The sequence below is a fragment of the Rousettus aegyptiacus genome, unplaced genomic scaffold (assembly GCF_014176215.1).
Source record: "Rousettus aegyptiacus isolate mRouAeg1 unplaced genomic scaffold, mRouAeg1.p scaffold_m13_p_5, whole genome shotgun sequence".
Classification (NCBI taxonomy): domain Eukaryota; kingdom Metazoa; phylum Chordata; class Mammalia; order Chiroptera; family Pteropodidae; genus Rousettus; species Rousettus aegyptiacus.
This window is the reverse complement of record NW_023416308.1, coordinates 89,509,981-89,523,842: the sequence shown is the minus strand read 5'-3', so window position 1 is coordinate 89,523,842 and position 13,862 is coordinate 89,509,981. Positions and strand designations below refer to the sequence as shown.

Sequence of the window (13,862 nt, the reverse complement as noted above, 5' to 3'; positions counted from 1 at the left end):
TGCTGATCAGATCAGAATGCGTTATCTTTCTCATCTATAAAATGGGCCAATAATAAAGTCTAACTCTAGAATTGTGAGAATTAAGTGGATTACTATAAGTAAAGCTCTTGGCATAGTTCTTAGCACATTGTAAGTGCTGAATAAATGTTGGTTGTTATTATTTGTCTGTCTATATTATTTTCTTTTAGCTACTAGTTTTGTTAGTATAATAGTAATACATGCTCATGCTAAAAAAAATTTAAACAATTGAGAAAGGATGAAGTTAAGCTTATATATAACCTCGTACCCAGTCCTATTCCCCAGATGACTCTTCTGTTGATACTTCCTTGTGTATACCTGCAGAAAATTTCTAGATCGTTTCTTATCATCCCTCCAAGATTGTATCAAGGTCTTGATGACACTTTTTCTTCATCCACCCATTCTTCAGAGATGTGTACATCTTAATAAGATGATATCTACCTAAACTTTATTTACAGCTAACTTACAGTTGCTTTACAGTTACTTATAGTTACTTTAAATCTGAGGACTCTACCAGGAGTTTTGATTCTTTGGTAACGAATTATTGAAAGCTGAATGGGCAGGGTGGGAGGCAAGGCAGTTGCTGACAGAAAAGAATTGGAAAGAAGGAAGGAAGAAGAGACTAGAGAACAGTAGTGAAATCTTACCATTTAGACATGGGAACCAGACTCACCAGGTACTTTGCTGGGCATGGGCTATTAAAATACATGAGCACTGCTAGGGGGGCATTGACGGAGGTAGCAGATCGCTGATCAACCAGGAATATACCTTTAATAGATACTTCTTTCCTTTTCTTTAATGTATAATAATTGACAAAGGAGCGTAATCAGGATTTTGACTGCCATTCCAGCTATATTATTTAACAAAAAAATTTGCATGGCCTAGAATAGTGGCTTTCAAATGTTTTGACAGTCAAAACATTTGAAAGCCACTATTATTATTTGTCAGTAAGAAATACTTTTATATACATAGCTAATATATGTATACACACATGTATATAACTGAAATACCATACTACCTGTCATGTGCTATTTTCGATTCAATTCTATTTTAAAATATTTTGTTTGCAACCCCCCTAAATTAATTTTGTGACCCATTTAGTGTAACCAACTTTTGAAAAAACCTGGCCTAGAGTATATAACATTAGACAGAGTACCTTCTGGAAGAATGTGATAGCGTGTCTCAGTACTTTTCGATCACTTTGTGGGGCTATGATCGCATAACTTTATAGTTCTAGAGTTTCTACAGATCAACAGCTATGCCTATACCCAATATTTTAATACTTAGACATTTTTAATGGTGACTGATGTTAACTGGACTTATTTGGTGACATACCTCAATAAAAATAAAATTTTTAATAGACAAAAGCAGAAGAGGAGTGTGGTTCCTAGAACTGCTGATATAAAATAGTACCCTCCCCGCCCCCCGACCAGGTGTTAGAACATTTCTATAATGTACTGATGATTTTCAGTCCTAGCTACACGTTAGAATAACATGGGAAGCTTTTAAAAAAGGATGTCCAGATTCCATCCCATTAAATCAGAAACTTTGAAGGGCTGCCCTGGATACTGGTATGTTTTGAAGATCTTTAAGTGTTTCTAATTTGCAGACAAGGCTAAGTATCATTGTGCTTAGTGGCAAAGTAAGCAAGATAAAAAGGATAGCTTTCAGTGAAGGGATTTCTTTAGTAAGAAAAGGGTTGCAGTGGAAAAGAAAACTATTTTTATTTATACCTAGTCTATTTCCAAAATGGATTTGAAGTACTTACCATATCATATACTGTTTTAAGCATTTTACATACATTAACTAATTTCACCCTCACAACAACCCTGTGGGGTAGGAGCTATTATTTTTCCCACTTTATAGAGGAAAGAACTGAGACAAGGAAGTTAAGTAAGTTGCCTAAAATCATATAACTAGTGATGTGTGGAACTAAGATTTGAACCTAGGCATTCTTGCTTCTGAGCATCTAGTGAAAGACATATGCAATATGACTATGAAAGCAGAAATAAATATCAGGAGATACAATAAAACAGCTAAGGTAATTGATCAGATTTCTAGTTTAAGGTTAGTTTGTATACTTATATTAGGTTTAGCTTTGGGCTTCCTAGCAACCGAGGGAGTCAGATTTTGGCTCTTGGTCGATATGACCATGGTTACAATTGGAAGAGCATACACTTAAGTTCTTATCTCAGTACACTAAAATTTAAGAGCCACTGAACAAAGTGACTGTTGAGGTTATTTTCATCTCTGTGTATTACATCTTCTATGTTTTAAACCTAGCTTGTATGCTTTAGTACCTGTAATTAGTGAGCAACTTGAGGGCCAGTATCAGATTCATCTTTGCTCATTCATTGATTTTTTCATTTGTTTATTTACTCAGTCCTTATTTATATGAGAAACTTTTACTGAGCAGCCAGTATGTTATGCATTATACTTGGTACAGGGGATATAGAAATGAATAATCTGTAATCCTCTCTTAGGAAGACATTTACAGTGTAAAAGGAAAAACAGACCTGTAAGCAAATAATTTCAATGCAGAAGTATAAAAATAGAAGCGTCCACTACCATTTAATAAAAGTACAATTTAATAAAAAGGTACAGTAGCTCTGCTTGGGTTGCAAAGAAGGTTGTACAGTGAAGATGTATCTCGGACTCCTGACACAGAAGATCCTGTAAATATTTATTAAGTCGAATTGGATGAGCTGGCTATTGCCTTAATTAAATTTCCTCAAATGTTATACTGGTGCTTTAATGGGAACATATTTCCAGTGTGAACGTAGATGAAATAGGGAAAATAGGCCTTGATTTACATAAATCCTTTATATATAAACTTGACTATATGTCTTAAAAATGCCATCTAGCTATACCATAATTAAATGTGTATTCTTTATAATTGTTTGAAGTGTGTTTGTTTTGTCTCAAATAGGTAATACATACAACATACCAATTCGTTTGTGGATTTTGGATTCTCACCCTTTTGCTCCCCCCATTTGCTTCTTAAAGCCAACCGCAAATATGGGAATCTCAGTTGGAAAACATGTGGATGCTCAAGGCAGAATATACTTGCCCTACCTCCAAAACTGGACTCATGTAAGATCAATTTGGATTTTCTTTGAAAAGGTCTTGTTTTTCTGAATATTTATTTTCGATCCTAGTGGATCAAAGTAACAAATAAGTTACTGATTTTTTTCCAATGGTATTCTTCATGTGGTCTTTAAAAGTTCGGAGCTCAATTTGAAATTGAAGTCCAAGAGTCTCCCAGGTCCCAAAACCCTTATGACAGCAGCCTGACTGAAGCTGTTCTCTCTGGGCCTAGGAGCCACCTGTTGTTTGCTACCTTTTTATAGTTGTTTGCTGCTTGATGAAAGCACATGAAAAGCTACTAGCAAGATATTGGGCATTATTTCCTAGTCTCTCCCTATTAAAAATTCTTATGTAATATATGTATGTATGTATAGTTTTACCTGTTTTTGACCTTTATGTAAATCGAATCATAGTATATGTAAACTTTTGTTATATGTTTTAACTGAGCATTATGTTTTAAGAATTCACCCACAGTGATGTAATTTACTTATAACTTTACTTGTTTTACAAATCGTCACATGCAATTTTGTATTCTGCATTTTTCATCTACCATTATATTGAGCATTGATAAATCTCTAGGAATGGAATTATTGGATCAAAGGTTATAAATGTTTTGAAGGCTATTCTAATATATTGCCAAATTGGCCTCCGAAAGTAGATAAAATGTTGCATGCTTACCGTGAGTAGAAAGCAGTGTAGGTAAGTACCTGTTTACAGCACCGTTGTTCTAACAAGAAGGTATTATCATTAAAACAAAACAAACCTGTGCTTATCTCTTTACAGTTGCTTAGAGGTTTCAGAATATGCTCTCATTTTTGTAAGTAATTAGAACTTTTATGAAAGGATAATTTATAATATATGCACCCCAAAAGTTGTAGAACAGGAGGACAGTGTCAAGTGAGGTTGGAGTAAAGGATGGTGTTAGGATTATCAGTTCCTATTTTATATACACCCCATAAAAAGATGTATAATCGTGGACACATTTTACTCTGTTTTTATAGTTTTCTATATTTTTCATATATATAAAACCTTAAAAAAAAAAAAGAGATAGTAAAAGAAAGGATTCACACCAGACTGTCAGTAGTGTTTAGGTTGGGAAACGCTGACTTTTTATTTTATTAACTTGTACATTATTTGTATTACTTGCTAATTTAAATAAGATTGTCAGTGAAGTGTTATGAATGGGACATGATAAAATTTGTCCATCAGAAGGATAAAAACAATGTCTTAATGTTTAGTTCTTTGGTTAGTTGAGAAATTGGAGTCTTTTTTATATATTTATCAATTGCGTATTTTTCTTTTTCGAATTGTCTGCTTATCTCCATCCATTTTACTCTTCTTTTTTTCTTTCTTTTCTCTTTTTTTAAACTATCCTCAAACGGTATTTTGACATCTGTGCCCTGTTGCGAGAATTCATATTTACTGTTTACTCTTTCTGGTTTTCTTTGGCCCCTCTTCATAGTTTCTTTTTGTTTGTTTAATAAATACAGAGATAGTCCAGTAATCTAGGTAGTGCTTGATTTCAGTTCAGACTGTATGGATTTCATTTACTATACTGAGCCTCTTTATTATGAGCTAAAACTAGTCCTAAAAAGATATTACATTATTTAAATTGTCCTATTTAAAAGTGTTACAGTAACTTTAAGTTCCACATGCAGTTTGAATTATAATTATATAGTAAAATTATATAGAATTTTGGAGCTAGAAAGAACCTAGAGGTTGTCTAGGCCAAAGATTGTAGACATTTTCCCCCCAAGAGATTCAGTGTACTGTATTCAGCCTACAGAATTTTGTTTGAACAGTGCAGTGGTTTTGTTTTACTTTGTTTTGTTCTTAATATGAATTTGAATGCCTCTATGAGCATTCTTTCCAATTTGCCACACTAACCACCTCCCCAAATTTTCTTACAGTGGAGAACTTCACACATTATATAATCTGCTTGGTCTTTAACGGTGTTTAAAATGGCTTCATCTTCTTAATTTATAGTGAAAGCCAGACTCTGAGAAAGTAAGCACTTTTTTAAAATGAGCAAACTACTAAATATACCACTACTAACAATAAACATCTATTTCACACTAAAAGTATATAGTTTACATGTATTAGGTCACTTGTTTCTCATAATAGTCACTTGGGATTTATTATTCACGTTATATTGCTGATAACCCTGAAGCTCAGAGAAGTTAAGTAAATTTCATTAAGATTGCGTAACTAGTTACATTAAAAGAAATCATACCAGATTAGATAATATTTTATCATTATTAATTTTCTTATTTGTATAGGAGATTGTTTTATTTTTGTCGTTTAGGAAATATGCACTATAGTATTACTGAAAGAACTCAAAAAGAGTCTGGAGACTTTGGCCAGAAATAAATGATTAAGAAGGGTGTTAGCGGGGTTGCAAAAACTAGAAACACAATTAGGCAACATCCAGAGTGTTCCAAAGAAGAAAAAAAAAGCTAAGATTCTTATAATAAAAAGTCCGTTCTTGAAAAGAATCAGTCCTGCATTCTTAGTCCCTGGATTGGTCTGAGATGATAATCTATGACCGGGGTCTGGAACTGTCAGGTAGTCTTTATAGTGGATGTCAAATGGTCTAGATACATGGACATTCTTTCTTTAGCCCTTCAGGGGGATAACTAGAGAGTTATCTAGAGAGAGATATGTATATCTAGGTATTGACACCGGAGTTCGAAAGTTTTTTTCAGGCTAGTCAAAACAAGAATAAGGATTGTTTCCTCATTCCTCAACCTACTTGATTTTAGTAATTCAGCAGCTTGACTATAGTGACTCCGTTTTATTTATTCACTCTATTCTTCAGTATTTTAGGGCTGAGGAGGTATAACTGCAAATTACTCTCAATTGGTTCAGAAAAATATATAGAGGGAAAAAGACTAAGCAAGAAAATGTGATAAAATGTTAACATTTTAGTGATTTGAGTTAAGAGTATATGGAAATTCTTTGTACTATTTTTGCAACTTTTCTATAAGTCTGCAATTATTTCAAAATAAAAAGTTAAAAAAAGACAGACAGACTATGCCCAAACATAGGTACTCTTCTAATAAGCACATTTGTGCTATTTGCTTACTTTTTGTAGATTTAGCATTTCTCTGTTTTTCAGTTAAAATAATTATTCTTTTTTTCAGTTAAAAATATTAAAACAGTTGAAGGTATCACATAATTTCAATGGTATTTTTCAAAAAATGAGAGCATAATGTAATACTTTGTTTTGGCTAACTGTAACAATGTATAGTTTAACAACATAGTATTTGTTAGCAAAATTTTTGCATAACTCTTCCTTTTGTATGTATTCTGTAGCCTAAATCTGTCATCGTTGGATTAATTAAAGAAATGACTGCCAAGTTTCAAGAGGAACTTCCTCTATATTCTCTATCATCATCTGATGAGGCACGGCAGGTGGACTTGCTAGCCTATATTGCAAAAATCACTGAAGGTGTGTATTTTTCTTAATCAGTATGTATGTGCAATTTCTGGCTAATAGTCTTTACTCTCTGCTACTTGATTTTTATAAATAAATACATGCATACACACACATATCCATGTTGAATCAGAAATTCCAGTACATCTATCAAATATTACCTACCATACCGTTCCAACAAATATGGTTTCTTAAAATGTAAAAGATTACTCTTATACTGACAGATAAAATAATTTGTGTTTTCAAAGCCACTTGATATATATTAATAGTCCCAAACCTTTTTCATTATATGTTTGTGGTTTTTTTACTTCATTTCAATATATTAGACCAGAAAATCTTTGATTCTTAGTGTTTCATATTGACTATAAAGCAAAATATCCATGCTTGCAAAATTTAGTAAGGTGGTAAATATTTTTTTGCATTTTAGACCAGAGCAATAAGGATCCAAATGTTTTTCAGAATTAGGGAAATCCTATATTTTTTTTAGTCTTATATTTTTTAAATGCTTAAAAGATCTTCTTTTTAAAAGAGTAGCCTCAATTTAGCAGACTGTTTAATATGGGATTCCTGTCTTTCTTGCATTTCATTTGTTCAACAAGTGTTTTTGAGTGCCTATTATGGACCAGCACCATTTTTTTCTGTCCAAGTCATTGAAGCTTGGTATATATTTTTTTAAAAGATGCTAAAAAGATTTTGATATTTTAAAATTCTCATGATCATTCATTTTTCTTTCTAGGTGTCTCAGACATAAATTCAAAGAACTGGGCAAATCATGAGAATAAAACAGTTAATAAAATTACTGTTGTTGGAGGTGGAGAACTGGGAGTTGCCTGCACATTAGCAATTTCGGCAAAGGTATGTAAGCATAGTGATATAAATACACCTATTATATTGCTACATTTTTAGGTAGTTTATATTTAACCCATGAGAAGTAATGATTTAATATTGTCCTATGGAGAAAAACTCATCTTGCCTTAAACTATAGTTAATTGACAAAAAATATAGTTGAAAGCGGTCATCAGTGTTGTTGCCTCTTACTTAGTAGCCAGTCAGGAAAGGTTTTGGAAGAGTGATTTGAACAATGGGCACATCATCCTAATCCAAGGAAAGTCTCAACGTGACATTCATTTGACTTAGTCACTAATTCTTTTATTTACTGAGTCATGCTACTTTAATTAAACTCTTATTTAATAATTTTAGCTTTCTAAAATTAGCATTCTTTTAAAGATTGCCTTTTGTTAATTACTTTTCAGATCATAGCTCATGTGTTGCTATTTTACACTAGTTTGAGATCTGTTTACATTTCATCAGTCCTTTTTACTAGATCTTTTCTGTATAAATTATTTTCAGAAAGGTGTCGAAGTCTCCTTCCAGAGTGGTTCAGGAGACCCTCTGGGGCCCAGTACCACAGTAACAGCATGTTGATGTCTTTTGAGGGATGTAGTCCAGAATAGAATAGCTGTCCCTCTATATGTTTATTTGATAGTTGGCATTTGGTTAAGACTAGTATATGTCTTAGAGGTAAAGTCTACTTCAGCAGATAATTAAACCATATCCAGGGAGCTAGAAAATTTTAAAAACTGGCTGCTCAGATCAATATATATTAACTTTTGATGTACTATAGTTTCATTTACTCTACCCTCCATCTGAATATACTGTTCCCTCTTAATTGGAATTTGAATTGTTTTCAGTTCTTTTGTTACTAAATAGAGTGCTTCCGTAAACATTGCTTTACAAGTTGCTTATTTTCTCGTCTGAATTTTCTTTTAGGTATACATAGTCTCAGAAATAGTACTAGTGAGTCAGAGGGCATGGATGGTTTTTATGGCACTTACTACATATTGCTAGATGACTCTTCCAAAAGACAGAACTAATCTATGCCACTAATAAAAACAGTGCACATCAACCTGATTTTTGACATCTCTAACAGTACTGAGTTTTACCCATTTTCTTTTTTCTTTTGGTTAAGTACAAGAAAGCCTCTTATTAAGAAGTCATGTTTCTTTAACTGTTAGAAGAGTCTCACTGACAGTATTTGTGACTGTCCAGATGGAAATTTTTTCCATTTTTCTTTTAAAACATTAGTATTTCATACAAAGTACAATATTCAAATAGTGCAACAATATTCAAATAGTACAGTAGTAGTCATAATAGTGACAGTAGTTTGTAGTAGTGGTGGTACCAGCAGTAATGTTTACTGAATACTGACTAGGTGCCAGGCACTCATCTAAACACTTGACTCATTTTCACAGCAAACCTGTGGCTTAGAGTCCATCAAGACTGCCATTTTACAAATGAAGAAACCAGGGCATAGGGAAGTTACCCACCTTGCCCAAAGTCACACTACCAGTAAATGGAGCCACAATTTGAAGCTAGGCAATCTATTTATAGGACTTGTATTCTAGATGTTTACTATTAAATGTGTGGCTTTCAGACCAGCAGCACTGACATTGTTGAGATTTTATTGTGTAATCTCAAGCCCCACTCCAGACCTGTGGAAACAAATCTGCATTTTAATAAAGTCCCTGGTAATCTACCTACTGCACAGATCTTAGAGCCCAAGAAGCTCTGCTCCAAATCACTATGTTATACTGCCTCATTATTGATCTTGTTGTTATTGATGGACATTAGGTTGTTTCTAGTCTTTTGATGATCTTTATACATATTGTATCATTAAACACATATACTAATAAACTTGTAGAATAATTTCTATAAATGAGATTTGTGGGTTAAAGGAATTACCTTGTTTTAAAATTTTGATAGAAACTGCCAAATTATCCCCCATGTTACCAGTTTATTTTCATACCCACAGTGTATGAAAACACCTGTTTTTTTGCTGTTGTTAAACATTTGGACCTTTGCATGTCCAATAAATGAAAAATGGTAATTAATAGTTTTCTTTGCATTTCTCTTACAAGTATAGTTAACAATAATAAAATTAATAGGTACAATTTAGAACTGCTCTCTGCCAGCCCTGTGTCACATAATTAAGCCTCACAACCCATAAAGTAAGGCCAAGTTTATTGACTTGCCCAATATTACAGAGCTAACAAGTCATATAATAAGTATTCTCCCTAATAAGTAGTATAGCTAGGTTGTTTTTTAAACTTTTTTTAACTTCTACACTTTCTGCCTTATAGTATAGAATATCTCTGGGTACTCTTGCCCCTGTACTCTAATATAGGAGGCATCCTCAGATTCCTTATTACTTCGGAAAAATAACTTTCACAAAGGTAAAGTGACTTTTAGGTGTTTCCATGCTGTCATTCACAGTCAGAGCACCATGGCACCCAGGGAGCCATATTTTCCCATGTGCTCTTTGGGGAGAGTACCACATGATAACAGGATTTTATTTTAGCTGTATGGCTATTATCCTTCTTTTTTTAAAAGAGAAACTAAGCATTAGGTTGACTTTCATGCTAGAAATGAGATGCTAAAATAGACCCCAAAAATCACTCTAAATTCTTTCAAAATGTAAATTATGACATCAAAATGAAAACATAAACTCAGGGACAATAGCAAACATACTGAGTTTACGAAGTCATCTTTATTACTCATCGCATCAAAAGAAACATGCTGTCTACACTTCTGGTGATAGCCCTGTTAGATCCCAGTTTCCAGGCAAGCCTAAAGGATCACATTATTCAAATTCATAATAATGTCTTGCTTGCATGTACCTTTTATTGCTCTTATGTTACTTTTGTTTCATAAGACAGCACAGGAGACCTGTGTATTCTCCGTTAGCCCTCACTCTGAATGAATTTAAATTGAGTAACCAGCCATGTCCAGGGTAATGCTGTTCTTTTTCTTATACTATACAGGGCATTGCAGACAGACTTGTCCTCTTGGACCTCTCTGAAGGGACTAAAGAAGGGATGATGGATCTTGATATCTTCAACCTGCCTAATGTGGAGATCAGCAAAGGTCTGGTTATTCTGTTTAAAAGATGTATGCCTTGTTTGTTCTTATATTGAAGTCCTAGAATTTTTTGAATAGAATTTATTTTTTAGAGCAGTTTTAGGTTTGGAGCAATATTGAGCAGAAGGTACAGAGATTTCCCATATACCCTCTGCTCCCACACATGCATAGACTCCCCCATTGTCAACATCCCCTACCTGAGTGGTGCAATTGATGAACCTACCTGGGCACATCCAGAGTCCATAGATTACATTAGGATTCACTCTTGGTGTTACATTCTATGAGAGTGGACAAACCTATAATGACATGCATCCACCGTTATCATATCACAAAGAATTGTTTCATGCCCTAAAAGTCCTCTATTCTCTGCCTAGAGTCTTAAAATTGTAATGCTAAAGCACCTTAAAAATCATTTAGTCTATATTCCCTAAGATTCAAATAAGTTAAGTGACTAACTCAGAGGCATACAGAGACTGCAATTGATTATATTAATAAGAGTCAAATAAGCAAATAATATACAGATTAGTCAGAAGGATTTATTCTCTGTCTCTGGCTGATACTTTAGTATATATTTGTCTTCTCTGATTGCTTCTTTTTTCATAATATATTGATTACGAACACTGGTTTTAGAGTTAGACAGTTGGGGGTTTGCATCCTAGCTCTGCCACATTATAGCTCTGACATTTGTCAGATTCTGTAATCTCTTTAAGTTCACTTTTATCATCTGTAAAGTGGGAAAAATGCCTACCTGTTGGTATATAGCAAAGTGCTAAACCAATTTTTTTAAAAAAAATTCAATTCACATCGCTTTCACTAAAAATATATTGGGGTTTTATGGGGCATTTAAAAAATAATTTAAAATATTTTTCAATTACAGTTGACATACAATATTAGTTTCAGGTATACAACATAGTAATTAGACATTTATATAACTTATGATATGATCACTCCAATAAATCTACCCATATGACACCATACATAGTTATTACAGTATTATTGACTATATTCCCTATACTATACATCCCGTGACTATTTTGTAACTACCAATTCGTACTTTATAATCCCTTCCACTTTTCCACCCATCCCCCCTCGCCCTCCCATCTGGCAGCCATTGAAATGTTCTCTGTATCTATGAGTCTGTTTCTGTTTTGTTTGTTCATTTATTTTGTTTTTTTAGATTCCACATATAAGTGGAATCATATGGTATTTCTCTTTCTTTGCCTGACTTATTTTACTTAGCATAATACCCTCTAGGTTCATCTATGCTATTGCAGATGGCAAGATTGCATTTTTTTTTTAATGGCTGAGTAACATTCCATTTTATATATGTACCATTTCTTTATCCATTCATCTGTCGGTGGACACTTCGATTGTTTCCATGTCTTGGCTATTGTAAATAATGCTGCAATGAACATATGGATGCATATGTCTTTTTGAATCAGTGTTTTGGGTTTCCTCAGATAAATACCTAGAAGTAGAATTACTGGGTCCTTCTTTGTCTCTTGTACTGCTACCCAGCTTTTTGTTTGTTTGTTTCCATTTTCATGAAATATCTTTTCCATCCCTTTACTCTCAGTCCGTGTGTCTTTCAATCTGAAGTGAGTAAGCAACATATGTAAGCAACATTGTTTTCTTATCCATTCAGCTACCCTACATCTTTTGATTGGAGAACATAATCCATTTACACTTAAAGTAATTTATTGATAGATATAGAGTTATTGCCATTTTATTTGTTTTTTTTTCTTCTTAAAGAAGTCCCTTTAATATTTCTTGTAATACTAGTTTGGTAGTGGTGAACTTCTTTAGCTTTCTCCTATCTGGGAAAAAATAGATCGTTAAAATAAGTTTTAATAAGAACAAAAAGGGTTTTTGTATCATTAATAAATAAAATTCTAAATATTAAAAAAGAAATTTTTATCTCACCCTTTTAATTAAAAAATTTTGCATATATTTTATAATGTAGGTAAGTATTGGGTAAATAAATACTGTATTTGGGGATGTGGACTTAAAAGTATTTTATTACCAGGGGTGCACGATCAAAAAATATTGAAGAACATTAAACTAGAAAGTGTTTACTCTAAACACTACAAAGTGTTTAACCTTCCAAAACCAGGTTATAGCAAAAATGAGGTTGTAATGTGTTGTAGTTGTTTGGCTTTCCTTTTTTTTACTCAGGTCCCCTGTAGTCCATCTTTTCCAAATAAAATGTTGAGACATAATGGTTTCACAAGCCTAAAAATATTAAGAGTAACAGTGGGTCAGAAAAATTGAAATTATACCTCCAGGTCATAAAAATTGGGTATAATAGTTCTAGCAAGCCTCTGGATCTCTGTAGGATACAAAGAGTTCATTTTCTGACTCTGGAAAGAGTACAGTCGCTTTAATGATCCTTTTGTAGGCTTTGTATAGAGGATCCCTGGGGGAGTTGGATATTCTCTTGTGCATGTCATTTCCAGGCACTGAAGTTCTTAAGGGACCTCTTAACTCTTCCAGATCACTTTTCGGGACTGTTTAGTACACGGGCCTTAGAGGCTGTGAGGCCATTTAGGACCTGCAGAAATCATTTCTTCCTAGTGTCTCATTAACCGTCAATAACTATTATTTCAGATAATCGAAAGAATAGAATCCTTGGAGTAGATATATAGGGGATGGTGCTTGTCATCTCAGAGGGAATATTGAATGAGTGCACGCTATCTTGGGGCAAGTTTCATGTTCCCCTTGTTAATTTTGGCTGTGCATTCCTGATAACACTTAATTTAATTACTGTTACATGAAGTAATTTTAAATATAATGTTAACTAACACCTCATAAATATACTCTAGGATATAGAGAAGTGCATTCATAATTTTGGGAAATCAAACTCATTTGGAAATTTTAGTAAGGCCCCATCATGACAGGCATTGATTACTGTACTTAACTGATCAGGTTGTACTTTGTTCTATTTGGGTATTTTTTTGATAGATACTAAAACATTTGGGGGAGAGATATACATATGTACATATGAGCTTGCATGATACATACATACACAAACAGTTAAGCTTCTGTATGCATAGACTAAGTCTGGGATAATGCTAATCAATTGTTTAAAAATAGTTTCAAGAGTCAGTCTGGGGAAACTGATTCTGTACTTGTTTTTTGCACTAAATATTTTTCTCCCTTGAAAAATTTTTTTTAATTCATATAAAATTTACCCTTGGTGACTTTTTTTTTTTGCTCTGGAATGCATTTTATAAAAAAAGATACACACTGAAGACTAATACATACTGAAAGTAGTCCATTTGGATAAATAAGTGATTTCAGTAGCTTTGAAGCTCCATATCAGAAATTTAGCAACAATAAAACTTGCTTGTGAATTCCAAGAGAAGAGATGCCAAGGTCTTTGAAGCATTCCATCTTGAGAAAT

General features: G+C 33.3%; 1 protein-coding gene across 2 annotated transcripts in view; it reads left to right on the top strand.

Annotated features, from left to right (window-relative positions):
- The window catches only part of UEVLD (UEV and lactate/malate dehyrogenase domains), a 40,602-nt gene that overhangs the window by 11,258 nt on the left and 15,482 nt on the right, over positions 1-13,862 (top strand). For both annotated transcript variants that reach the window (XM_016134332.2, XM_016134331.2), the window contains exons 4-7: positions 2,948-3,111; positions 6,421-6,556; positions 7,278-7,396; positions 10,363-10,465. In XM_016134332.2, coding sequence (XP_015989818.2) covers positions 2,948-3,111; positions 6,421-6,556; positions 7,278-7,396; positions 10,363-10,465 — 522 coding nt within the window. The remainder of the gene's footprint in view (positions 1-2,947; positions 3,112-6,420; positions 6,557-7,277; positions 7,397-10,362; positions 10,466-13,862) is intronic.